We start from the raw sequence: 25,789 nt of genomic DNA, 5'->3' as shown, positions 1-25,789 counted from the left end.
TGAATTTGCTATCTTTACGCAATTAGGTTACATATTGTGCTGAACATTAAACCAGCTGCTACTTAATGTTAAAATCCTTTTGGATTTTATCTAACTGTTTAGTTAATTTACATTTACTCAACAACTCTTTGTCTTTATCTGGAAGTTTAAATTTACCTGTAGCTTTTAAACCAAATTGATTACACTGAAACAAACTTGAAATGAAAGTGGCAACTGCTAGACTTCAAAATACCCCCGCCACAGCAAACCTGCAGACTAAGCGAATTTCCATTTGCCTGATTGGATTTACACTAAAATGTCTCCTTAAAAATATCACATTATTCCCTATTTAAATAACATTAGTTTAACGAGTACTTAGGTTTGCTGCAAAAGTGAGGGTAAAAAGGTGTGTTTTTTTAAATGTTAATAGTTTAGTATTAAATGAATGTATTTTCCAAATTTGATCAAAATATGATCATAAACAAGCAAACTACAACAGTTTACTTATTCTCCAATTAGAATAACATAGGAATTTTAAATTTACAGTTTTTTGGAATTTTCTCTGTAACCATTAGGCGCATAATAACGCTTCAATATACTAAATTATTTGTTTTTTTAAACTCTACAAAATGGTTTGGAAAGAAAATGCTAAATTTTAAGTTTTAAGGGTCAAAAATGGGAAAAACCAATTTGCCCCATAAAACCCCCCATAAACCCCTGTTCCCATAGTCCGATCATGCTGGTTCGCGAACTCGTTCGAATAAACGTAGGTTTGCATGTTTGTACAAAATTTCATCAAAATCGGATGATTTTTGCTTGAGTTATCGCGCTAACCGACAGCGGACACATATATAAATATATATATGTATATGAATTTGAACGGATGGTGTTTTTGGTCTCTAGGGACCTCAAAACGAAAAAGTAAATCGGTCCCGGGTTCAGGTCTTACTATGAGTACTACGGTAATAGCTTATTCCCTACAGGGGAAATACGCTAAAAAAAAACAAAATTTCTGAAAAACTAAAACTCCAAATTTAAATTATGGCTTTGACATTCCCTTACTCTCAAAGTTATCTTCCCTTCAATAAAAAATCATAATAATCTGATAAATTGTTGATTCACAAGTCACAACCTTTTTTGGGCAAAAATCCTCTTCACGTATTAAAAAAAGGATTAGGTTTATGAAGTGTTGTAAAAAGTTGAATTGTGCAAATACCATGATATAGTTGAAACAAAAAAATATATTCTAAGTAGGAGTTGGAAATGTTCTACATATTTGGGACAACTGAATGTGATTGAGAAATGTAAGTGGGTTAAATGAGCATCACACATATTAAGATCACAATTTATTGATGCATTTAGTAATTCTATTTAATTAAATTAACGCAGCATGATGGATTTTAAATTATTTACTATAATGAGCAATCTACTGCAATCAACCAATTAGATAAAAAAGATTTGCCTTAGAGGGACAAATTTGAAATAAGCAGTTTAATTTGTGTTGCTAGCCAGTACTGTAGTTAGCGTATCTGACTTCGGTGACTGAGGGACGGGTTCAATTCCTGGGACATCAACAAAACATTTAATGGGTTTGGACCGCTTTCCCTTAAAAGTGTTTGACTTTTCTTCATTACAAAAACGCCACTGGGGTAGCCACGTCAAGGAAAAGAAAGAAAAAAATTGTGATTGAAAATACGTTTTTAATAACCTCAATAGCATGTGATGGATGCCTAGTAGGTACTTACAACTTGTCCGCATAGTTGGTCCAAGCAACGAATGCTCAAAAAAGGGTAAAGAGGAAAATGTTTGGAACACAATTTCTGACTTCTTATTTTTGTTTCATATAGTTAAGAAACATACCACAAGTCCCCACCTCTAGCCCTTGTGCTGTGGGGGAGGGGGGGGGGGCTTGAAGTTAATTTTTCCGTGCCGAAATCTCGGAAACCATGGGTCCAAGCGAAATGATGGTAACAAAATGAAAGCTTATGAAATTGCCAGCAAGTTTGTAATTTACCACTTTCCAATATCTTGTATGGTTTTTGAGATATTAACTATTAAACGTTTTTAAATTTATAATTAGGATATAATAAGTAAATAAGTATATGTTATTAAATTTACAGATAGTAAATAAATACCCCCGCTGCAGCAAACCTGCCGACTAAGCGAATTTCCATATGTCTGAATTGATTTTCAATTAAATTTAAAAAACATTAGGTTTAACGAGTACCTAGGTTTGCTGCTACAACAAAATTAATAAAGAGTGTGTTTTTAATAAAACATTAATAGCTTGGTATAAGATGAATAAATTTGCCAAGATTGATCAAAATATATCCATAAACAAGCAAACTACATTTTACAATATTCTCCATAAGAATAACATGGGAATTTTAAATTAAAATTGTTTGAATTTTTTCTGTCACTAATATCCGAAAAAAAAAACTCTTTGATATACTAAATTATTTGGTTTTTTAACCTCTAAGAAGGTTTATAGTAAGTGGGAAATTTTATGTTTCGAGTGTCAAAAATGAGAAAGACAAATTTTTACCCCATAAAACCCTGTTACCATGGTCGGATCATGATGGTTCACAAACTCATTCAAGTTTATCCCGCCTAACACCTTAAAACCAAATTTCATCAAAATCTGACAAAAATTACTCATGTTATCGTGTTCACGGACATATATATATATATATGTCTATTAAAAAAAAAATAAGAATAATTTTTGTTTTAATAGACATAAGTTAACATTTTATGAGAAGAAGCCAACATATTCAGGCATCAAATTTTATAATTCATTACCAGAAAACATAAAATGTATAACTGATTTTGGGTCCTTCAAAAAGAAATTGAAGTCATTTATTATTGTTAAACCTTTGTACAGTTTTAATGAATTTTTTTAAGCATATGTCATCTGTAACAGTTAATTTAATTTCTTACAGTGATTATAATTTTAATTTATTATTGTATTATATATACTTGTACTTACTAGTTTATAATAGTACTTGTTGACGCCATTCTGTACTCTATGTGTACATAATGAATAAAGAAAATTTTGATTTGATTTGATATAAACATTTTAATAAATGGTGTTTTTGGCCTCTGGGGACATCAAAATGAAAAAGTAAATCGGTCTCGGGCCTAGGTCTTACTGTGCCACTTACGGTAATAGCTACTTCCCTATACTGTATATGGAAATTCGCTAAAAGAAAAAAAAATTTGGCACCCTTTTTAACCCTTTCAAAAATTAAAACAAAAAACTACCTGTGAAACCAATTTGTTTTCTTAAAATTATTAGGCCTCTCTGCTAAAACGATGTAACTCTGCACATTATTTAAATACTACTTGCTGGACAAAGATAGTGATAGAATCAACAAAAATTTTAAAATGCCAATATAAATTGTGAATATGGAGTTTTGATGAATACAAACTTCTTATATTACACATTATATTATGTAATACATATTTAAGAGCATGTTGGCACATCGAGTTGATCTTTACCTCCTACAACAACAGGAGGTAAGATCAACTCGATGTGCCATTCTGTAGGCTAAATAAGAAGAAAAACTGTTTTCCTACAGTTACCTAACAATGTACATGTTCTCTCACTGATTTGAGAAAGCAAAGTGGCCAATTCGCTCATCAGTAAGACAATGTTAACATTGTCTCACTCAATTACTTTGTCTCACTCCAGATTTGCAACGTGAAGACACGAAATAGTGAGCGCGTAGCATGCAGGCAACGTCGTATGCGCGCGAAATACGTTGGCAGCACTGGCTGTAAATCAGCTGGTCAGCTGTTGTACTGTTGTATTTGTCACTTCACATTAAATGCTATATTAAAAGTTCACTTCTGTGTAAAAGTAGGTTATGTTTCTTCACAAATTTATTTGTTTTATGGTAACTGTAGGAAAAGTATAATGTGCAACTCGAGTTCAAAGTACAATTGCCTCACTCGAGAAACCATTCCGTGAGGAAGGATTTCTCTCGAGTGAGTCAATTGCTCACTTTTCTCACTAGTTGCACAAATAACTATTTCCGATACTAGAATTGAAACTAACTATATACAGTAAATACATTGCCAGCTAGTACCAAGGATCTTGATCCCCGCAAGTTTAAGCAAACAGTTGAAACGTCTTTAAAAAACGCCTCTCTACCCTATAGAAGAATTTTTTGAAGAGATCAAAAAGCTATAAATCCTCTGCCGCCAATCTGTAAGTAAACATTAAACTAAAGTTTTAGTTTTTATTTTCTTTGTGACGATAGACTGCACAGTTCTAATTATTAGTATAGTGTAGTTTAGTCATCTATCCAGCAACTGCTGGTTAAAGCTGAAGACAAGAAGTATGAAGTAAAGTATGAAGTATAAGACATAAGATCATTTTATTCCCTTTAGAACTTAAAAAACACAAATATCAAAAGATGTTTGTTACGTATCCAAACAGGTTTATTGCCTTTCGAAATACTATAAAAGAGAAGAGATTGACCTTGTAAAATGATAATGAAGACCTTGGGACGGGTACAAAAAAGGTTTAGTTCAAACTCTCATTATTATCGGATTAGACCCGTCAATCAAGTACAAGGTGTATGTAAACGTAAATATAGGGCAATGAAGCGGGACGTTGGACATTTCAAAACATCGATAACTTCGATTTAACGATAAGCTCATTCGGTTACTGAATCGACTTTCGTGCGATCAATCATCATAATACCAATACCATACCATTGCCATTTTGATTATCCTCCCACCACTTTAGTGTAAATGTTGACAACATTAAACGCTTATAGTTTATTACTTATATGGTTCAATGTCGTCGTAAATAGAAGTAGACTTGGCTTAAGACGTAATAATACAACAATCTACTATAGTAATCATAATCAATAACGATTTACCAGGGGTTTTAGCAGAATACCTTTCCAGGATACATTCATCCTCATCGTCTATAATTAATTGTTTTCTCAAACCAGTTTAGTTTTTGCTACAAGAGCAGTTTTTATTTTCCAAATAAGTAGGCCTACCGGTACCTGGGCATACAATTTAGTTCGTAGTTTTATTCTATGATGGTGATTTTACAAAGGACCGGTACTCCGAAGCGACTCTCGATGATCGGATACATTGATATATCGCATTATGAAAGGGTGGTATATGGTGCGCATGTCACCTATATCATATCGACGTAGCTCCTAGCTCCGCCCTTGTTAGCGCTAGTGCTGTCGTCAGGGGGTGGAAGGGAGCCAGAAGACAGTGACAGACTGACAGTAGTGTTAAAGTTATTCTAGAACCCCTTATCTCTACACCCTTCCTTGCTTGAAACCACTTGATTAGCGAAAAATGACTTTACCGCAATTTAATGCGAATTCCCTTGGCAGTAGAGCATTCTATGCTTACCCAGACCATTTCTGGTACGACTTGCAGTGCTAATAATACTTAAAGGTACGAAATGTGCAAATTATTGTTACTTGTGTCATTGTGGCTTGAATGGCCTTTGTAGATTATGTAAATTACTTCCTTTGTTTTGATCTAAAAACGATTTGTATTTACATAATTGTTTTAGTTAGGAGTATTTAGTTTATTTATATGTTATTAACATACCTAATATCTAGTATATTAATTGAGATTAGATTGCATAAACTCAAAGTCCATTTTGCATTTGACAAGAGTAAAAAAAGAGAGTTAAAATACATTTGGGAGGGGGGGGGGTCATATTTTAATCACGTTTTTTATTAGGTACAATTTAAACGTATGTAGGATATTCTAAACAACTGTCAATGGCAAATATACGTTAAGACATAGGCCTAAGCCAACAAAAATGAAAATGGTGTTTTTTGATTAATAATAATTCCCAAAATGTGATTCGCTCTACAATTTGTACCTATTATATATTTTTGTAAAATATTTAGTTTTATAGAAAGATTTTATATTTAGTTTAAATAGGTATCTGACAATGATTCAAATGTGTCATTGTATTTGACTAACGACAAATACAATTCTTGAAATCTGAACTACATTAAAACTAACAAAACTACCTAAGTTACTATTACGCATATAAATCCATTGGAAGTATCACTTAAAATGTAAACCGTTCTTGTAAAAATCTACTAGTATTAAATTTTGTAACAGAAGAATGAAGAATACATTATCTATAGGTACCGTAATAAGCTTCTTTATGCCAAGAACCAGATCCGATCCTAGAAATTGACCCTGCTAAGCCAACAAGTTAAAAATCCCTAAAGCCCCGTTGCCATTCGTGACAATTCGCTCTGTGGGAACGACGCGGAGTGAATTTCCTGTGACGTCTAGGTGTGATTAAGTTCTAAGAACGCGGATTAAAGAGGTTTAATATTTGGGTGTGAGCAGCTAACATTTTTGCATTCCTGGCTGTTTTTTGGCGGTAGTTTAAAGTGATGTGTTAGTGTGATGGAGTTGTACAAGTTCAAGGGAGTGCTGTTGGAGCCATTGGGATTGCGTGTAATGAATTTTCATGAAAATTAAACTTTAAAGTTTCTGGAACTGTACACTGCAGAACGGTTACTGTACGATGCAAAGCTACAAAGATCATGTTTTGAGGAATGCAGCAAACAGGAATCATCCCTTTCTAGCATCCACTTTCCAACCCAAAACCGCAGTTTCTTCTTTTTTTAATTACTTTCCGCGACCGCAGTTTTTCAGATGAAATGCACTTAAGACAGAACTTACAACAGTAACTTACAACTCTCAACAACATGCTCTGCCATCGTTGTCTCAACTTGTCTACTAATTGCCTAAAATTGTACTAAAAACTGAACAACTGCACGCACAACTCTCAAACACTCTGCTATCGTTGACTTTCTGAAGGGCCGGAAACTAAATCCAAAAGATTGACTATGAAGCTTGGCCAGCATGATGATCGGAGAGCAAAAATTCATGTCCCGTGGGAACCCGGCTTGGCTAATTAATCACTCCTTCTTAGTTTTTGACCAGCCAGAGCCAAATAGACAGCGTCTAATTTTAAACTTACTACCTATAAAAAGTTATATTTTACTCTCAACTATTTAAAGGAAAACACTTAATAATGAATATTCCATTATAAAATCCAATGAAACTGTACATGAGGCAAAACTATCCTGAGTTGAACTAATTGGAAAGTTCCAGTACCCTCAAACAATTATAACCTTTAATTTTAAGACTTTAACCCTTTCAGTGCTAGGCCAATAATTCATATTTTGTAAGACTTTTTTGTTTGCCTTTTAATTCCATTACCCGTTGTTGAATTTTAACTGTCATGTTGTCACTATTTTATTAACCCTTTGAGTGCCAACGTCCGGGGAACCGGACGTTTTTAAAACGAGCCAAAAGTGCCGACGTCCGGCCGACCGGACGTTTTTAGAACGAGCCAAAAGTGCCAACGTCCGGCTGACCGGACGTTTCGTAATGATTGAACAGTTGTCATAACAACCGAATGGATACTCGGATTCTTTTAACCCATATATTAACATTGACGAGTCGAAAGTTACTAGATGCAATACATCGATTTTTGTTGGTCGAAATATCGAAAATTCGATTTTTACGAAATTTTAACCTAAAAATCGCCAGATCGCGCTCGGCATTTTAGCGCGACCTTCGGGAAAAATCATCGGCATTTTTTTAGCGTTACTTTTATTTCTTGCCTGGCACTCTAAGGGTTAATTAGGCTAATTTTGAATAATAACACAATAAGAAAATATATAAGAAAGATAAATCCCGGTATTTGTAGTAAACATCAAATAAAACTTAGTTTTTGTTGTAATTTTTCTGGTTTTCCTATACATTTTTATGTTCTGATAGCATTATTTGAAACCGAAATCTCACAAAATCAAAAGACATATAGTTTACAATGTAATATTGAATTTAACCCTGATTTAGTTGGACGAGGTTATTGTAATATAGCAATTTTAGGGAAACTAATGTTTTGCAGCAAAGTCTCAGGAACACATTTACTACTACTAAAACTAAAAGATTGCATCTAAATAGTCCGTGACTAGCTGGTGCTGCTACCTAGTAACGCATTGAACAACCATCTGCAGCGCCATCTGTTCGCAATCGGTGGCGACAGCTTAAATACCGGGTTTTGACTCCCCAGTCTTCAAGCACAGATAGCCGAGAAGGCTAGGGCGTGTGTCACTTGGCCAGTGGCATTCGTCTGCTCGGGTTCGAATCCCGTCCTGTGTGGCAAATAATTGGTGACCTGTGTGTTTGTAGCGATATACTACAACCACTGGGGCATAGTGAGGTGTTCATAATCCTTGGTTTAGACATACACCTCGAAATCATCGGATTGGGCGAATCTTTAAGCTAAGTGGTTGGTAGTGTATCCTATGAACATGCAGGTCACCAATGGCCGTTTTGCTATTTTTTTAAAAATAACCTTCCTCTCTATATCCCTTAGGGTTTTTTTAAAACAACGATATATCGTTTCATAGCACTGAAAGGGTTAAAGATCTCTAATAAAAAAAATTAAAACAGTAAACCAGTAAAAAAACAAGTAGGCCTACCTAAATTAAGACTTGAATATAAGTTAAAGTTATAGTTTGTTCCCCATTTACAAATTTAAAAAGATATGGTTAGTGCTTGAAAAAAAATCATAATTTGTTTTTTAGTTTTGATCATATCACAAAACATTTATGTCTGATGTTATTTTTAGGAATCATTGTGAACATTTTCCACGATACATCAAGTTAACGATCGAAAGTTTTCATAATGGTTTGGGATCTGTAATGTTATATGATTTAGGAAAGAAATAGTAGGCTACCTAAAACAACAAGATTAGAAAAAAAAACCAGACAAGCTGGAAAATCACAAAGGAAAGCCTAGAATGAGAACTTGTCTTTTACTAATCGTAATATTAAATTATTTGTATTACTAATTTAGATGGGAACCCCACCTGAGTGCATTTAACCATTTGTGAGATGCCTTGTGTAGCTTACTGACTGACTGTTTCATTAGTCAGGAGTGTATAGGACCATTATTTATCAAAAGCTCAATGAAATACAATTACTTACAATGAATACAGCTGGGTCCAGTTTTGAACTATAAAAAATGTTCAGTCATCCCCGAAATAACATGAACTAAAAATGTACTACAGACAAAGGGAGACAAATTTGTGATACAGCAATGGGAGAAACAACAAGAGGGGAGGGGGGAGACATCCCCACCATCTTCAACCCCCATAGAGTGCGAGCCCCACCTAACTTGGTGGTTACAAACGAGGCTCCTAGAGGAAGTGTCCCGAATGGTCCTTACGGTCGAACTTCTCACACAACTCTTCACTCTGACACAGGTAAGTTCAAATGTATTGTAAGGAAAGATCTATATTACGGTGTATTTTTTTAGTGGTGCCAAATAGGTAATAAAAAATTAAAATGATTTGTATTAACATAGTACAGTAATACAAAGTGATTTATATAGGAAATAGTGTTTTTATATATTTTGTGCTTAAACATGATTTCAGGCATATACTGTAGGCGAGAGTTAAGAAGTCCTCTGAGCCAGAGCGAATGCAGCAATGTTGGAATGTTGCCGCGCGGTATTTGCAGGTTCACCACCCTCTCTCAGCACGGGGGAGTGACATTTCACAGAGTGAATCATGTCGAATACTTGTCACATCGACAACAGATGAGTAATACAGTGACAATCGCTTCCATTGCTTCAGGCACCAAAAGTATTCTTACAGTGAGGGTATTTTGCGATTTACTATTATGGAAAACGTTAGGAAACGTGGGGCAACAATTCACAGTGTGGAGAGAAACTTTAATTCGTAGATTGGTTGAAGTTTGTGATAAAGAATGCAGTTAAAGAAAGAGCTTTATCAGTTTCGATCAAAAAAGCGGCAGAGCGTACTAAAAATAAATTAAAATCACAGTTGTCTGTTTTGGTTTTAACCCTGTGGATGTGAGCCCTGACTGACTGCCGTGTGGAACATGAGCACGCGTCGAGCCGTCGAGTAGCAAGCGCCTGCCTTTTTAGAATAGGCCAGGGCTCAGGGGACTTCTTAACTCTCGCCTACAGTAATGCTGTCCTACAATAGCAAATTTGGATAGGATACTTAAACCTTAAAACATAGCAATCAGAATAATTTTGAAATTAGAACACAAAGAAACTGCCAAACAAATTCAAAGAATTGAAAATGTTAATAGTGTAAGGGCAATATACAGGCTATAAAAAAGTCCTGGGACGGTTAAATATTTCATAAATTAATAAACATAGAGCTTCAAAACTCGGTACAAAGTTACTGGGCATTAAAATCATAAGACATTATTCAGTGATGCGCTACCTCCTCAGGGGGATGGCCCTCTAGGTGTCAGACATGGGTGTCCATCCATATGGGCAAGAGGGGGCTCGAGCCCACCCTTTGATACCCTACCAGGCTGACCATACAGACTGAGAATCCTGGGAGGTTTGCGTATATTTGTTAAATCAGGAACTAAGCGGAAATTTTGAACTTGCACTGGGAAAACCAGTTTTAGGCTGCAGTCACAGTAAAATTGCCATCGTCATCCGTGGTCACCGCGAAATCGTCAACACCTCCCGAGGTCACGGCAACATTAAGAAGATATTCCACGTCCATGACAAGATCGAGAACATCTTCCTCGATCACTGTAAAATCCTAATCATAATCCACGATCTCGGTGAAGCGTAAAAATACGTTCTGCAATGTCAACGAAGCCGTAAAAACCGTCCGGTAAAATAGAGAACATATTCTACGGTCACAGCAAAATTGAGAACATCTTCAGTAGTGAAAATCATGAACATCTACCGCGGCCACTGTAAAATCGAGAACATCGTGTGTGATCATGGCGAAATCGTAAACATCTTCTGCGGTCATAGAAAAATTAAGAACATCTTCCGTAGTCATGGAAAAATCATGAACGTCTTCGAAGGTCACGGCAAAATCGAGAACATCATCTGTGGTCTTGGCAAAATCATCCATATCTTCCGGAGTAAAAACAATCTTGGACATCCTCTGCAGTCACGGGACATCATCGTCTCCCACGGTCAGGGTAAAATCGTAAATTTTCAATCGCACATCTTCGTAAACGGTCTCTGCGGTTGCAGAAATTCATGCTCGGTTTGTCTCGACTCGATCCAAGCTTGGTCCGACAATCTATTTCTGTTCGTACGGATCTCTCATCCCAATGGTAGGTCCTACCAGACACAAAAATACGGAGCACCCTCAGATTCTTAGTATAAGGTACACTTGGGGATCATAGGAATCACGGCAAAGTAGCCAGGTTTTTATGTCTGTAAACCTGTAGTAAGTATTAACATTTTAAAATCAATGAAATGAAATGAAAATCCTTCTTTATTCAGGCGAACTTAGGACTTCATGGTCCTTTCTTACTGTTAACCTCTAAAAAACTAACAATAATAATAAAACATTAACAAAATAAAACAACAAAGATTACAATAAACAAATAGGTGTAACAACATTGCATAAATTAATTTCTCTAACACACAATCACTCACACATACACCCTCTTGCTGCACCCAGGCCTAATGCACGCCATCCCGCCACGACATGGCCATTCGGTCAAGGTAATATTCTTTCAGCGCCACCGTCAGTCAGGATCGATTTTCTAAGCAATGCAGCTTAAGTTGACAATGAAAATGAGACGTAGGAATTGGCTTACTCTGGAAGTCACTAAAACCTGGCCGCGCCCACTGCATGGAGCGTTGCCAACCTTGTACGACGAAATAATCGTACAATACCGTATTTCAAAATGTCAGTTTCAATAAAGATAATTGTTGTTGGTTTTTTTATCATAAATTCCACTTATACGCAGCTACCTAGCCCAGAGTAATTAAAAGGCAATAAAAAAAATCATTAAAAAGCTATTGTTTTGTATTTAACTGTTCAATGGCCGATTAAATGTTTATGATTTCTATCTTAAATAAACATCAGTATTATAGGAAAATAACACAATATTGAAAAATATTTTCAAAATGTAAGTTTAAAATGACACGTTTTTAGGCCGTTTCAACTCTTTATTAACCAGAGTTTAGAGGCAAAAAACTATGGTTTAACTCAAGAATATTGACTAAAAAATTAAAGGATTTTGAACCCATTAGAATGTTTTTGCATTAACATATCATACAAGACCCTTTGACCATAAGTATTTGAACGTTGAAAGCTATTACCTTTTTATTTCAAGTACGGAAATACTTTTACTGATATTACAATGTTTCAAATGATTAAGAGTTTTTTAAATAATCCTGTATGTACATTTTTAGTTATTCTACCTTATAATAAGTTTCTATAATGCATTACTTATTATTCCTTATAAAAAAAAAAAAATCCAAAGCAGAAGTATTGTTTTAGCTGGTTTACTCTTATCCTGAATTTAAAGGGTAACAGTTCAAAACAAAGAAATAAGTTTACTATTTTAAAGGACAGTAATAATAAAAATAAAAATAAAACTTATTCAAAAGATATTTTAATGTTACAACTTTTTTTAACAGTACAATATATGCTATGAATAAGTTATTCGATGGCCCATAATTTGACAAACCCATTTGACTTGGTTTTGACCGACTAAAATGATGTAGCCTAAGACAGGCTATCTACTTCGATTTCCCTTTCCTAATTAATATGAGCCAGTGCAATCCCGTTCAATCGGTCTTCCGTCATGGTTACCTGAGATAAGTTTTTATTCTTCTCAGTGAATATTACCCATTTTATCTAGTGTAGGCCTAAATTGGATACCCAAGGGGCCCACCCCCCTCTCTGGATCCGCCACTGGTACAACCTTGTGGAAGATTTCTTTTGGCTAAAAAAGATGCAATTACAATTTCACGTGGATGTCAAATTATTTAGAAACAACTTATAATTTTCAGAAAGCCAATCAGAACAGCCTCAACCTGTGAATAACCGAGGGTTATGCTCACAGCTTCGGTCTTGCAAAAACTCTTGTTGCAGCAAATCTGCAAAAAAGGTAAGGTTTTAAAATATTTATTGTTATCTATAAATATTATACTATCCAATGTTTTGATCTAAAATTTGAAAAGTCATAGCATAAAGTCGATATTAGTGTTCGAGTCCAATACTCAGTGGTATAATAGTAAATTTTCTAGTGCGAAAACGCTCACCACCATGGCAAAAAAAGTGTCACCTATTAAAATATAGGATTTTTGGAAAAAGCAGCCCAGGTGGGAAAAATAACTTGAGAAAGGCAAACAAACTTTCCATGGCAAGCTAGAAACACTTGTTTAAAGTTTTCTTTGACAAGCAATCAAACTAGTGGCATGTGTGAGGCAAGATTTCTAGTTCCCTTCTTAAACACTTGACTTAATCTTTTCTGGGCAGGTTTGTGAAAACTTGAACACCACAGCTTTCTGAAAGCTTTGCTGGCAATTATAATGAATGCCTTAAATAAACATTTGAGACAAACTTATCCTGAATAGCTTTGGGTAAACTAGCCAGGCAAGCCTTAGCAGTTGGTTAAATTTATTAACAAAGTTTTAATATGACGTACCGGTACTGAACTGTATGATTGGACTTACGATGCGATGACAGCTTGTTTGATAATACCTCATACCTTTTGTGACATACTTTTATGAACGCTCTGTATAACAGTTTGCCGTTTAAATATAATATAGTACACTGCCAATTATCTGGGAGCGGTGTACAGTAGCTGTAACCTTTCACAAAATGGCGATTGGCGCTTCCCTTCCCTTGACATGCCGATCCAAACGGCGATTTACACTACTTAGCGCTGCAGGGGAGATCCGAAGAATTACTTAGTTTTTCTTGGCCAGTTTTCTACGGGTTTCCCAGCGCAGGTTTTCTGAGGAGAGCTTGCTTTAGGTGTGTGGCAAGTTTTGGCGGATACGTTTTTCGTAGAAAACGAGGGAAAGACTTGCCGTACGTTTTTGTCGCTCAAGTTTTCTTAGGAAAACTTGTCTCTGGTGAGTGGAAAGTTTTGTCTGATAAGTTTTTTGATTCAAACAAAAGGAAAGGCTTGCCGTAAGCTTACTTATTACCTGGGAGAGTGGAAACATTCCTGCCCTAACACAACACGGCTAATAAATTCTAAATATGTTTCCTGTAATATCTTTGTTGGTAGTGTTGGATTGTTACTAGGTATTGAAATACACAGTCTAGATCAATTAACTGGATTTATTTTGATTAAGTTACAGCACAAAACATTGTCATAGTCTAGCATAAACGGAAGTAGTTGAAGTACAATCTATAATATCCAAACAGTGTTACCAACACAACAAATCACATAGCCTAGCTAAGACAAAGAATAAATATAATATATGGTATATAAACACTATAATACAACAGGTAGTTTTTAAGAATCTAGAACTAATTAACCTTCAAATAATTTAAAACACAGCCTGGCCAATAAAGTAATCCTATACAATTCCAGGACTTTGTTAGCTTCATCCTTAATTCTTTCTTGGTCAGGTCGGTTATATCAACTACCATTTCTTAACACTTAAAGTGCCATGCCAGTTTTTGGATTAATTACCGCAGGGCCAATCAGAATTTTAGTTTTATTTTCAGCTATATATTATGATAGTTTTTATACTTGTTTTTCTTAGTTATAAAATGATTTTGATAAAGTGATTTTGTAAACACCTGTCATTTCCATTTTATCTCTTGATCGGTCAGTTTGAGACAGGGTGTTACGAGTAGGGTTTGTAGTTTTGAATGTTAATTCAATTCCCTGCCTACGAAGCTCTTTGGATGGGCAATTTTGTAGTGTATGGGAATATTCAATACATACATACTTCTTACGTTTGTCCTTTTGTTATAAGTTTGTCTACAAGCCCGCTATTATAGCCGTTGGATATATCATAATATTATAGTCATATAAAGTAATCCATGGGCCATCAACAAGGAATTTAATTTTAAGCGTTGTACCTGTTATTAAATTTACGGAAAGTAAATAAAAGAAACCTCTTATAACACTTAAACATATATTTATGCTTATATATGTAAATAAATACACATATTCCTTTCTTTTATTTACTTTCTGTATGTTTTATCACCCATCTCTTTGTTGCAGATATACTATGGAGTGTGTGTCACAGTCTGTGTAACAGCATCTTGGGTTGGAGCCACTCATGCTATCAAGTACCTTTACTTCCAGCGTTCTTACCCCATCTCTGCCAACTCCTCCAGCATACATCAGCAGCCTGTGAGTTCAATATTAAATGTGACTGTGTTTTGTTGTTGTTTTTTTTTTTTTTATTGTTTTAAACATTTCTTTTAGAGATGGGTCGCAGAATTAGTGATTGGCAGCATTTGAAGCTGAGGTCAGCGATCTACTATGTTACATGTATCAATGCGATATAACCTACTATAGACCAGCTTGCTCCACATTGTTACATGAATGGAAAGATCATGTTAGCAAAGTTATAAAATATGCAGAATTAATTTCATGACTTCAAAACATAACATCAAAACGAAAAAGTAAATCGGTCCCGGGTCCGGGTCTTACCATGAGACCTACGGTAATAGCTTATTCCCTATAATATAGGAAATACATACATACATGGAATACATATTATGGGAAATTCGCTAAAACGGTGTTTTATTAATTCAGCATAAATTATCTAATGTAATTATGTTTCCAGATGATGATTTATGACGCCCCTTTTTTCACCACATGGTTTTGCACCAACTGGACAGTTCTGTTCTTTCCCCTCTACATGCTGTGCCATTTGGCCACCAATCGATGCAAGGGAGGTGATGTCTTGGCTGAGAGTGTACGCAACTTCCGTGAGAAAGGATTTACCGCTGGTAAGCACTTTCTGGCTAATTTCAAATGTAGGATCATAGATTCAGGCCAGAAACAAGGTTGAACTCTTGTATAGTCATAATTATTACCAATAAATTAAGAGTGATATTTATATCTAAAGATTAAAAACAATATAACATTTTAAACTTTTGAGATGAATGTGTCATTTTATATTGTGTAGGTGAATGAAAATAATCTAATATAGCTAACAGTATGGTGTGAAATGCTGTGTACAAGCTACCTCGTACTAAAAAGTGTCGAGTCCATGCCCTAAGCCAGGTATTTTACACCAGTGCAGAAGCTGAGTTTGCTTTACGGAGTTCACACTAAAGGAGTCTAGAGGAAGCCCAAATTAATAATAAATTAGTGACTATTTGACTCATACTATTGAAAGTAGACTTTGGGCCGGTGCAAGGTGTTTTTTACTGGACTTCCGAGAGTAATTTTGACACCCTTGATATTAACCCACTCCTATCTATATATTAATCCTCATTTAAATGAATACATTTTATTATACGAAAAAATATAAAATTGAACAAAGATAAGAAGTAAATCAGGTAGACCAATACATATTTTTTGTCTGTCTATATAAGAGTAACTTATAATATATTTACATAATACGCTGTATGCAAATTTTGTTCCCAATACATTTCTTTAAGATCCAACCTCACTTATTTTACATTAAATTTATCTATGTAGATGTCCAGATGTGCAAACTGGTTTTAGTTTTTTTCATTTAAGCCGTAAAACTCCAGCAAAAAGAAACTTGTAAATTAGTTTTCGTCATACTACAGCAAAACGAGCCATTATGCGTTGCGGGTCTATAGTGGCTCTTTGGCCTATGGAGTAAAAAGCATTTTTAGTCCCTATGGAGTTAAAGATGCTATCGTTTTGAGGGCACCTCTGCACTTTTCAACTGTTGGATTTAAAAAATACCAAATAATGCTGTTGGTTGAGTTGGGTGTTGACGATTGACTCAACTCTCAACCATTTCAAAAATAACAACCTTAACTGTGAAACAACTGACTAGAATAGAATAGAATAGAAAAGTGCTTTATTGAATACATAATATGTACAGTAGGCTACATCAAGTGGGTGCGATAAATTTACACATGCACATACAACAATATGGTCATACGACCGTCTGCTGGGTTGGCATAATGTCCATTCAATATTAATGAAATAAAATTGTACCACATAAATCAACATACTGAGCACTAAAACAAAATAAAATAACACTTCTTTATGCACACATATACATAGATATATACACATACACATGTATGCATATATACACATATATTTATACTCTAAACATATTGTAATACAAAATTAAAAATTAAATTCCCTAACTAGCTCCCATCTACATTTCCATGCAATTTTTAAAAAACTTCCAAGCCAATCCTTCCCATTCAAATAATCCACAAACTCCTCATATTGTATTTTTTGTTTACCAAAATACAAGAGTCGCAAGTCATTGAACACAGGGCAACTAGTTACAAAGTGTAAAGCAGATTCATTCTCGTTTAAATTACACAAGGAACATGTGTGGTTTTTGTCGACAATCCACGGTTTATATTTGAGATCTATAAGTTATCCTCTACATTTTATTATCCAAGAAATGGTTCGGTTGTCTAAACCAGTTTCCAAGAAGCTATTGTTGCCAAGGTCAAAGTCAACGACGAGGTGTTGAGAATGATAAGCTGAAGTACGCTCTCTGCCTAGACACTCAGCTCTCCTGCTATCTCTCGCTGCATTTACGACACTAACTAATTGAGGCTTTAACCTACCACTCCCCGCCTCCTCAATCGTATGTATATTCAGGTCCATTTGCACGCCGTATTTGATTCCTAATGCTCTCCACGCTCAACACCAATCTACATTTTTTCTTAAAACTTCAGCTGCTAATAATCTTGGTAAACACTCAGGTGGTAGCCCCAATATATTTATTATATAATTAAAATTCATTGAGAGAGAATAAACGTGTAATTTATCTAGACCCGTTTCCAAGTACAGTGAGTAATTTCGCGTGTTATTAGGCAACTGAAACAGTTTCCTAATAAATAACTTTTGTACAGATTCTATCTTTTCGCTCTCTAAATATCCCCATACCTGGCCTCCATAACATAATATTGATCTTACCACAGTGTTAAAACATACAAATTTTGAGGACAGATGCACCCTGTCATTGTTTATTAATTTGTTCCAGGCGGCGTTAATGGCTAATTTTGCAGCTGTGGACTTCATCTGAAAATGTTGTTCCCAACTTAGCATTGGCGTGCACAATACCCCCAGATATTTGTAAGAGTTAACAATCTCGACCTCTTTGCCTTTATAGAACCATTTATTACTTTTTGCCAATCTACCTCCTTTGCAAAAAACCATAATTTTGGATTTATTAGTATTAACTTGAAGGTTCCATAAATTGCAATAAAGTTCAAGATTCCAATCAATTGTTGCAGTACAACAGCTGTGGGAGCTATTAAAACTATGTCATCCGCATACATTAAAATATTTATTTTCTGACCTCCAAATAAACATCCGCCCTCTAAAAATTCTGGCAAATCATTTATAAATATTGAGAATAAAGTAGGGCTAAGATTACAACCCTGTTTTAAACCCATCTTGGACTCAAAACTACTTGTAATGCCGTTTTTACACCATACAGAAACATTGGTTCTATCGTAGATAGATTTTCAAGAAGCTTGGCAAATTTGGTTGAGACTTCTGTACTAAATAATTTATAAATTAAGGCCTTTCTGTCTATAGTGTCGAAGGCTGCTGAAAAATCTACAAAAAAAACAAAATAACTTGCCTTTTTTAATCGCACAACTTAAATTAATCATACACGATAAACTAAATATATTATCAATGGTAGAATATCCACGTCTGAACCCCTCTTGAAACTCTGTCAATATATTATTCTGAGTTAACCACACATTTAGTCTAGAATTCAGCAAACTCGTAAATATTTTACCACCACAGTCAATAAAGGAAAGTCCTCTATAATTCTCAACAGAATTTGCATCTCCCTTTTTGTGCAGCGGGAATATAATAGAATTTTTAAAACTTTCCACTACCCTGCACTTGTTTAACATGTTATTATAAATACCCAATATTCTAGTGAGCAGTGAATCTGGAGCATTTTTATAAAACTCGTAGGGCACCCTATCGTGGCCCGGCGTTTTATTATCTTTTAATCTCGCGAGAATTGATTTTAACTCTAACATACTAAAATCTCTGTCCAAAACATCGTTTGTTATCATTGGTTCCGCATAACAGATCCCAGCTGATAATCGTGGCGGGTTTAATTTACTAAAATAATTGATCAAATCAAATCAAATCAAATCAAAAATTCTTTATTCATATTGTATGTACATACATGAATAGTGTCAGACTATAACTAATTTGTATGCATTTTGATTTCGATTTACAGAAAAGTAAGAACCGCATACAGTTTCATTTTTTTATTTTTTTCCATCAGAGCACCTCAACCTTATTTATTTAGTCGTTTTTACATTGAAAAAACTCTTCAAATGAATAATAACTCGTTTGCAACAGATGATTCTTAACTAGTTTTTTGAAATTATTTTGGTTTATTTTACTTTTTAATTTTGTAGGAAGATGGTTTAAAAATTTTGATCCCATAAAGGTTCCCTTTTTTTCAAAGAAGCTGAGGTTATGTTTTGATAAATTTATATCATTCTTATTTCTAGTGTCATATGAATGGACATTTTTTCTAATTTCCAAATTGTGTAGTTGATTTTTGACACACATAATACATTCTACTATATACTGATCATAGACAGTCAAAATATGTAGTTTTGAAAATTTATCCTTCACAGTTATTCGTTTGTCCAAGTATAACATGATTCTTATAGCTTTTTTTTGGAGTTTCAGAACTGTATCTAAATTTTGTTTGGACGTTCCTCCATAGATTGCCAGACCATAAGACAGATGGGAATGTATATGCACAAAATATATTGATTTTAGGGTGTCCAGGCTACATAATAGTGACATACGCCTCAAAACATATAACCCTGAAGAAATTTTTTGTGTTATGAATTGTGTATGATAATCCCATTTAAAATATGTGTCTACGTAAAGCCCTAAAAATTTAGTATGCTTTAGATTTTCTATTTTTTCGTTTCCAACCAGGATGTTTGGTTCTATTGTTTCTTTTCTTTGTGAGGCTGAAAAAACGATTTGGTTGGTTTTCTGACAGTTTAAAAAAAGTTTATTTTTAAGAAAATATGATTGAACTTTACTCAAATTTTCATTACAGGCCAGTTCAAGATTTTGGTAATTTTTAGCTGAAATAATTAGGTTTGAATCGTCTGCGTACAATAGTAACTGGCTTTTGGCTTATATGTTTGATTTTAAAATTGAGGGCATTCCACGGACATAGCAGAGAAATAATAATGGTCCTAAAATAGATCCCTGAGGAACTCCATGTTTAATTTTTAATGTTTGTGATTTATTTTTAACGACTTGGTTTCCTTTTTTTGAAACTATTTCAACATACTGAGATCTATCGGAGAGGTATGATCTAAACCATTTTAAAGGAACATCTGGCAGGCCCAAAACTTTAAGCTTCTTAAGTAGTATTTCATGAGACACGCTGTCAAATGCTTTTGACAAATCCATGAAGACACTGGCTACCTTATCCCCCTTGTCAATAGATTCAATTATTGTTTCCGCAAACCTCAGCAGAGCTGAAGTGGTTGATTTTCCTTTTTGGAAACCATGCTGTTCTTCGTCTAAAAGGTTATTATTTTGTAAATGCTCAAACAATCTATTATACATCACCCGCTCATATATTTTTGAAATAGCAGGTAAGACAGAAACAGGACGGTAATTACTTCTTTCAGTTTTTTCACCCTTCTTAAAAATGGGCACTACTTTGGACATTTTTAAACTTTGAGGAAAAACTCCGGTTATTAAGGAACTGTTAACTAAGTGAACTAATGGCTTTAACAAGGGTTTTACTGTATTTTTAATTAACTTTAAAGGAACTTCATCGTGGCCACTTGATAACTTATTTTTTAAGGACAAAATAATTTTTTCAATCTCTGCTTCATCAACTGGTTTAGATTTAAAAGGATTCAAGATTTCAATATGATTTATGTTGTCCTGTAAATTTATTCCATTGGGCAACGTTGAATTATTTGAGGTATCCTGAACAAGATCATCTATTACATTGATATAGTAGTAATTAAACAAGTTTGAGATGCTCAGAGGATCACATACAGCTTCACCATCTATTTTTATTACATTGATTGCTCCTTTTGAGCTATTAACATTTTTTCCTGTCTCTTCATTTATTCCAATCCTGCCGTGCAATGTTACCCACAAACCTATCACTCCCGTATTTAAAGCCGACCAAAATGTTTTCGCGTCAGTCCTGTGATTTAAACTGGCAATCGTATTATCCAAGTGCATTTTTTGTTTATTTTTACATACAATTTTAAACATCTTACATGCTTGAATGTACTCAGATTTGTCAGCTGTCGAGTTTGTCCTACGAAATATGTTTAACCTCTTAAATTTCCGCTTTCTCAACGCTAAACATTCGTAATCAAACCATTCTTGTTTGTGCCGTTGTTTTAAAGAACAGCTACTACTAGTCGCACTTTGCTTTGAATGGGCTGACTCCTTTATAATATGTACAATTTGATCAAAATTATTTTGGTCTTCCAACGATATACGAAACCTAGCAATATTCTGAATAACCTTTTCCTGATATAACATCGAGTCCATTTCAATTTTGGGAGCAAAGGTAAAATGTTTTCATCTCTTCTCCTTACACAAATGTCGTTATCTATCGATAAGGATACTTCAATTGGCAGGTGGTCAGAGCCCGTGTGTTAAACAACTTTAAACCCCTGTATGATATCGTCATACTACAGCAAAACGAGCCATTATGCGTTGCGGGTCTATAGTGGCTCTTTGGCCTATGGAGTAAAAAGCCTTTTTAGTCCCTATGGAGTTAAAGATGCTATCGCTTTGAGGGCACCTCTGCACTTTTCAACTGTTGGATTTAAAAAATACCAAATAATGCTGTTGGTTGAGTTGGGTGTTGGCAATTGACTCAACTCTCAACCATTTAAAAAATAACAACCTTAACTGTGAAACAACTGACTATGTGCTACTCAAAGGCCATATATTGAGGAACATGAGGCACAGCCTTTAGAAATAGTTTTCCAAGCTTAGCTGTACTATAAAAAATAATCAAAAACATGGTGCCAATAGCTAGTGGGTGCCAATAATACCTGCCATTACCCTACATAACCAAATGTTTCTAAACTCAGAAAATACACTGGCCTTAGATAAAAATTTTTTTCACTACACTATGATGTTTTTAGCTGTTTTACATACGTCAATTGGTGGCTGAAAGTTACGTTTTGCTGGCCATACCAGCTGTCATCGTCATTTGGGGACCAAGCAGGTTTTTACATCCCTAGGGCCGCAAAGTCAGCTGTCTGCTTACTTTCTTAAAACATGAATGCATATGAAATACACAACTGAATTGTTTTATCGTCACCGCTGCCTGGCAACCATTTATTATTATTTTTTCTGATTCCTCAAATTATTTCTTCACATAACCTTAAAGTTGTAGTTCTGTTGACTATCAGTGTGCATTATTATTGTGGGGAATATTGGTAATAGGGTATAGTGTGGTGAAAAATAGCGTTCGCACCACTGACCAAAATGGTTTTGCAGCTCTCGATCGTTTTAAGTTTGTTTTTAAGTAAGGCTATGCATGATCTTATGATTGTAAAACGATGGTTGAATCAAAACATACTTTCGCTAAATGTATCTAAGACCAAATTTATGCCAATTTCTATAAGTAAAAGTACTGAATTTAATTTAACTAATTTAATTATTCATAATTGTAATGACTATCGAAGTACTACTTGTTTGAAATGGAATATTCATACTACTTATCTCAGAAACAAAATTCGGAAATATATTTTTGCTTTCAAACAGATGAATGAAATACTAGGCCTATCAATAAAAGAATTAAAAATGGCATACTTTGCTTATGTCCAGTCTTTGCTTTCATTTGGTATTATTGCGTGGGGTGGATGTTATAAAAGTGTTCTTGAACCTTTAAATGTGGCTCAAAAAACCATATTGAAAGTGGGTTTGGTAAATGCAAACGATACCCGACTGACGCTCTGAGGAATTGTCCATTCTCACTATTCAACAGTTATTCATCAAAAGCCTATTAATAAACATCTTTAAAAATCACACTAATATATTTCAAGGAATAACTCACTCCCACAGTACTCGTTACTCCTCACGAGTAGGTATCTCATCACTTCAGATAAACTATACTTTTTCTAAAACAAACTCTTTCTATATTTCTAATGTTCTCTATCGAAATATCTGTAAATATTTTACCAATGATAATCTTTTTGAATTACCATCAATTAATGTTTTCAAACTAAGAATCAAACAATTTCTCTTCAGGCTTGGTATAGATGAGGCCGACGTTATCATCACAGCTGATTACCGGCGCGTTTGACCTTACCCTTGCCCCCTCTATCCTGATCCAGCATTAATCCTAGTAGTCTTGTCCCCACCTGTTCAAAACTGTATTCACTCTAGTACTTATTCAATTTTTACTGAATTCATATAAATCTCCTTTCTAAACTAATAACTTTCCATTGTTAACCGTTTTTATTGACAATAATTCCACATGACTCGGTTACTATAAATATTAAATAGCAGCCCAGCAGACACACAGGCAGCACTTGCCTATGTCTGCTGTATTTCATATAATCGATTGAATTAATTTATACAAAAATGTTCTTTTTTATTCTTAGTCTTAGTTTTATTTTGTAAGTATATTTTGTATTAAAAAGTATGTTTTGTTTTCTGTATATATTATGTGGAAATAAACACATTTCATTCATTCATTAATTTCATTCATTCTTTTTTGTTTGCTTACGTATGTCTTACATTAGTGTGTAATTTTGTTTTACTCACGCCAAAGCTCATGTTTTATGGCAATGAAAGATGATTTTATGTTATTTGTATCATACAGAATTTCAACATGTTAAAAATAACTAAATGATGAAATTTTCTCCATTATTTAACTGTTATTAATGCCTTAAATTTGTGATGAAGGGATGGTCTTCTGATGTATCATTATCATTATCATATGATGTACATTATTACATTATTTTTATTTGTATTTAATTTTAACTATAGAATGTAAGATGACCAACTATGTATCCTACTAATATTATAAATGAGAAAGTTTGGATGTATGGATGTATGTTAGTGACAAGTGAACGCGAAAAATACTGGTCGGACTGGGCTGAAATTTGGCATGATGATAGCTCACATTTCCGATTAACATATAGGCATATTCTTATTTCAAAAATCCTTTCGGGCTCCGCCCCAGTGGCTCTGGAGTTTCCCATGTTAACCTTATGAGAAATGGAATTATTGAATCTTAACAGCTGTTTTAATTAAACAAGTTGGTTCTGTTCTATGATGTTCAATAGCATTAAAGTTACAAGGATTACCAACAGGGTGCAGCACTATTATTTCTTTTACATTTATGACAACAGCTAATTTGCAACCAAAAGGTGAGTGAGCGTAGCGAACGAACTTCAACCTGGAGGCAAGTTAGCGTAGCGAACGAGCTAACCTGAAGGCAAGTGAGCGCAGCGAACGAGCTCCAACCCAAAGGTGAGTGAGCGTAGCGAACGAGCTCCAACCTAAAGGTGAGTGAGCGTAGCGAACAAACTTCAACCAGGACGTGGTTGAACCATGCGAACGAGATAATCTTGAAAATTAAGAAGTTCAACGGGGCAAAGCCTGCGGGTTACAGCTAGTTTATTATAATTTTGACAATGTCACCTGTTTTGTAGCTATGCTATGTATGGACGTTTTGTCACAATAAAGTTTGATTTGATTTGATTACATTATCTAATGTAGGTTCTATTGTACTCTCCAATAAGAGATATGTGAACTTGCTGTTGATAATCAATGTTTCAGGTCGGTTTCTGACAAGATGCAGTTTCTTCTGCTTGCTATGGGTGGCCACCAACTACATGTATATACGCTCTCTGCGCATATTACTGGCTACCGACGTCATGGCTTTGTTTGCTACCAATGTTTCCTGTGTCTACCTCCTTTCTTGGGTCATTCTTCATGAACAGTTTGTAGGAGTAAGGGTGAGTAGAACCACTCACAGATAACGGAACCACTCGGTTCGGGATCCAGAACCGGTAATGTTCATAATGTTGCACTTTCAGAGGTCCCATAATAGAACCTAATGAGCAACGGCATCTGGATCCAGTAACGATCTCGCTTGGAATCGAACCAGCCATGTCAGATTTGAAGGCGAGCACTAAACCACTCTGCTACTCAGTAGAGGAGGTTTTTATGGTAATAGGTTTCAACTGTACAAACATAGAAATTTAGTCTTTGGGCTTGGAGACATTAAATAAACAACAACCACAAAGCCATTCACTAATAATTTGTACCCGTTTAAGACCTTGGAGATTAGTTATAGACTTTTATTTAGTCAAAACATTCTTTTACATGCACATGCAATACATGGGTATGGGGAACAATACATTAGAACCGGTGTTATATGACTAGAGCAGAGTAACAATACATATTCATTACAAGTTGGGAAAGCTAGTCATAAATTCAAACTAGTTAGAAGTTATTAGTTAGTTAAAAAAACTAACTAGTAGAAAATAAAGTTAGTTTTCGGAGAAGTTATTAATTATTAAACATTGTCACATTACCTTATTAAAACTTTTATACTTAACTATCACTAAAATATAACAACCAAGAAACACTTAGAAAGCTTAAAGCATGCACACTCACTATGGGACACGTTCAGGGAAAATAAGTAAAATTAAATGCAGACAGACAGTTGTAATTACCAACACAAGTCAACGCTTTAAAACTGTCAAGTCAATGAACAGCAGTGACTTTTTCTCGGAAGGAAGGGCAGTAGGATGTAAACATATATACCATAAAACACTGTCACCAGCCAGGTCAGGCCCACTCAAGGC

At 34.7% G+C, this 25,789-nt stretch overlaps 1 protein-coding gene across 8 annotated transcripts in view; it reads left to right on the top strand.

Annotated features, from left to right (window-relative positions):
- Positions 1-5,208: 5,208 nt before the first annotated feature.
- Positions 5,209-25,789, top strand: part of LOC128988779 (putative thiamine transporter SLC35F3) — a 67,423-nt gene continuing 46,842 nt past the window's right edge. For 4 of the 8 annotated variants that reach the window (XM_054410408.1, XM_054410410.1, XM_054410402.1 and 1 more), the window contains exons 1-6: positions 5,209-5,409; positions 8,636-9,271; positions 12,826-12,923; positions 15,006-15,137; positions 15,577-15,742; positions 24,756-24,934. In XM_054410408.1, coding sequence (XP_054266383.1) covers positions 9,106-9,271; positions 12,826-12,923; positions 15,006-15,137; positions 15,577-15,742; positions 24,756-24,934 — 741 coding nt within the window. In that variant the 5' untranslated portion in view covers positions 5,209-5,409; positions 8,636-9,105. The remainder of the gene's footprint in view (positions 5,410-8,635; positions 9,272-12,825; positions 12,924-15,005; positions 15,138-15,576; positions 15,743-24,755; positions 24,935-25,789) is intronic. The other 4 variants (XM_054410405.1, XM_054410403.1, XM_054410407.1 and 1 more) reach the window with 4 other exon arrangements.

The sequence above is a fragment of the Macrosteles quadrilineatus genome, unplaced genomic scaffold (genome assembly GCF_028750875.1).
Source record: "Macrosteles quadrilineatus isolate MER2022 unplaced genomic scaffold, UCM_ALF_1.0 Scaffold_3__2_contigs__length_128488019, whole genome shotgun sequence".
NCBI lineage: Eukaryota > Metazoa > Arthropoda > Insecta > Hemiptera > Cicadellidae > Macrosteles > Macrosteles quadrilineatus.
This window is presented reverse-complemented; position numbering and strand designations above follow the sequence as displayed.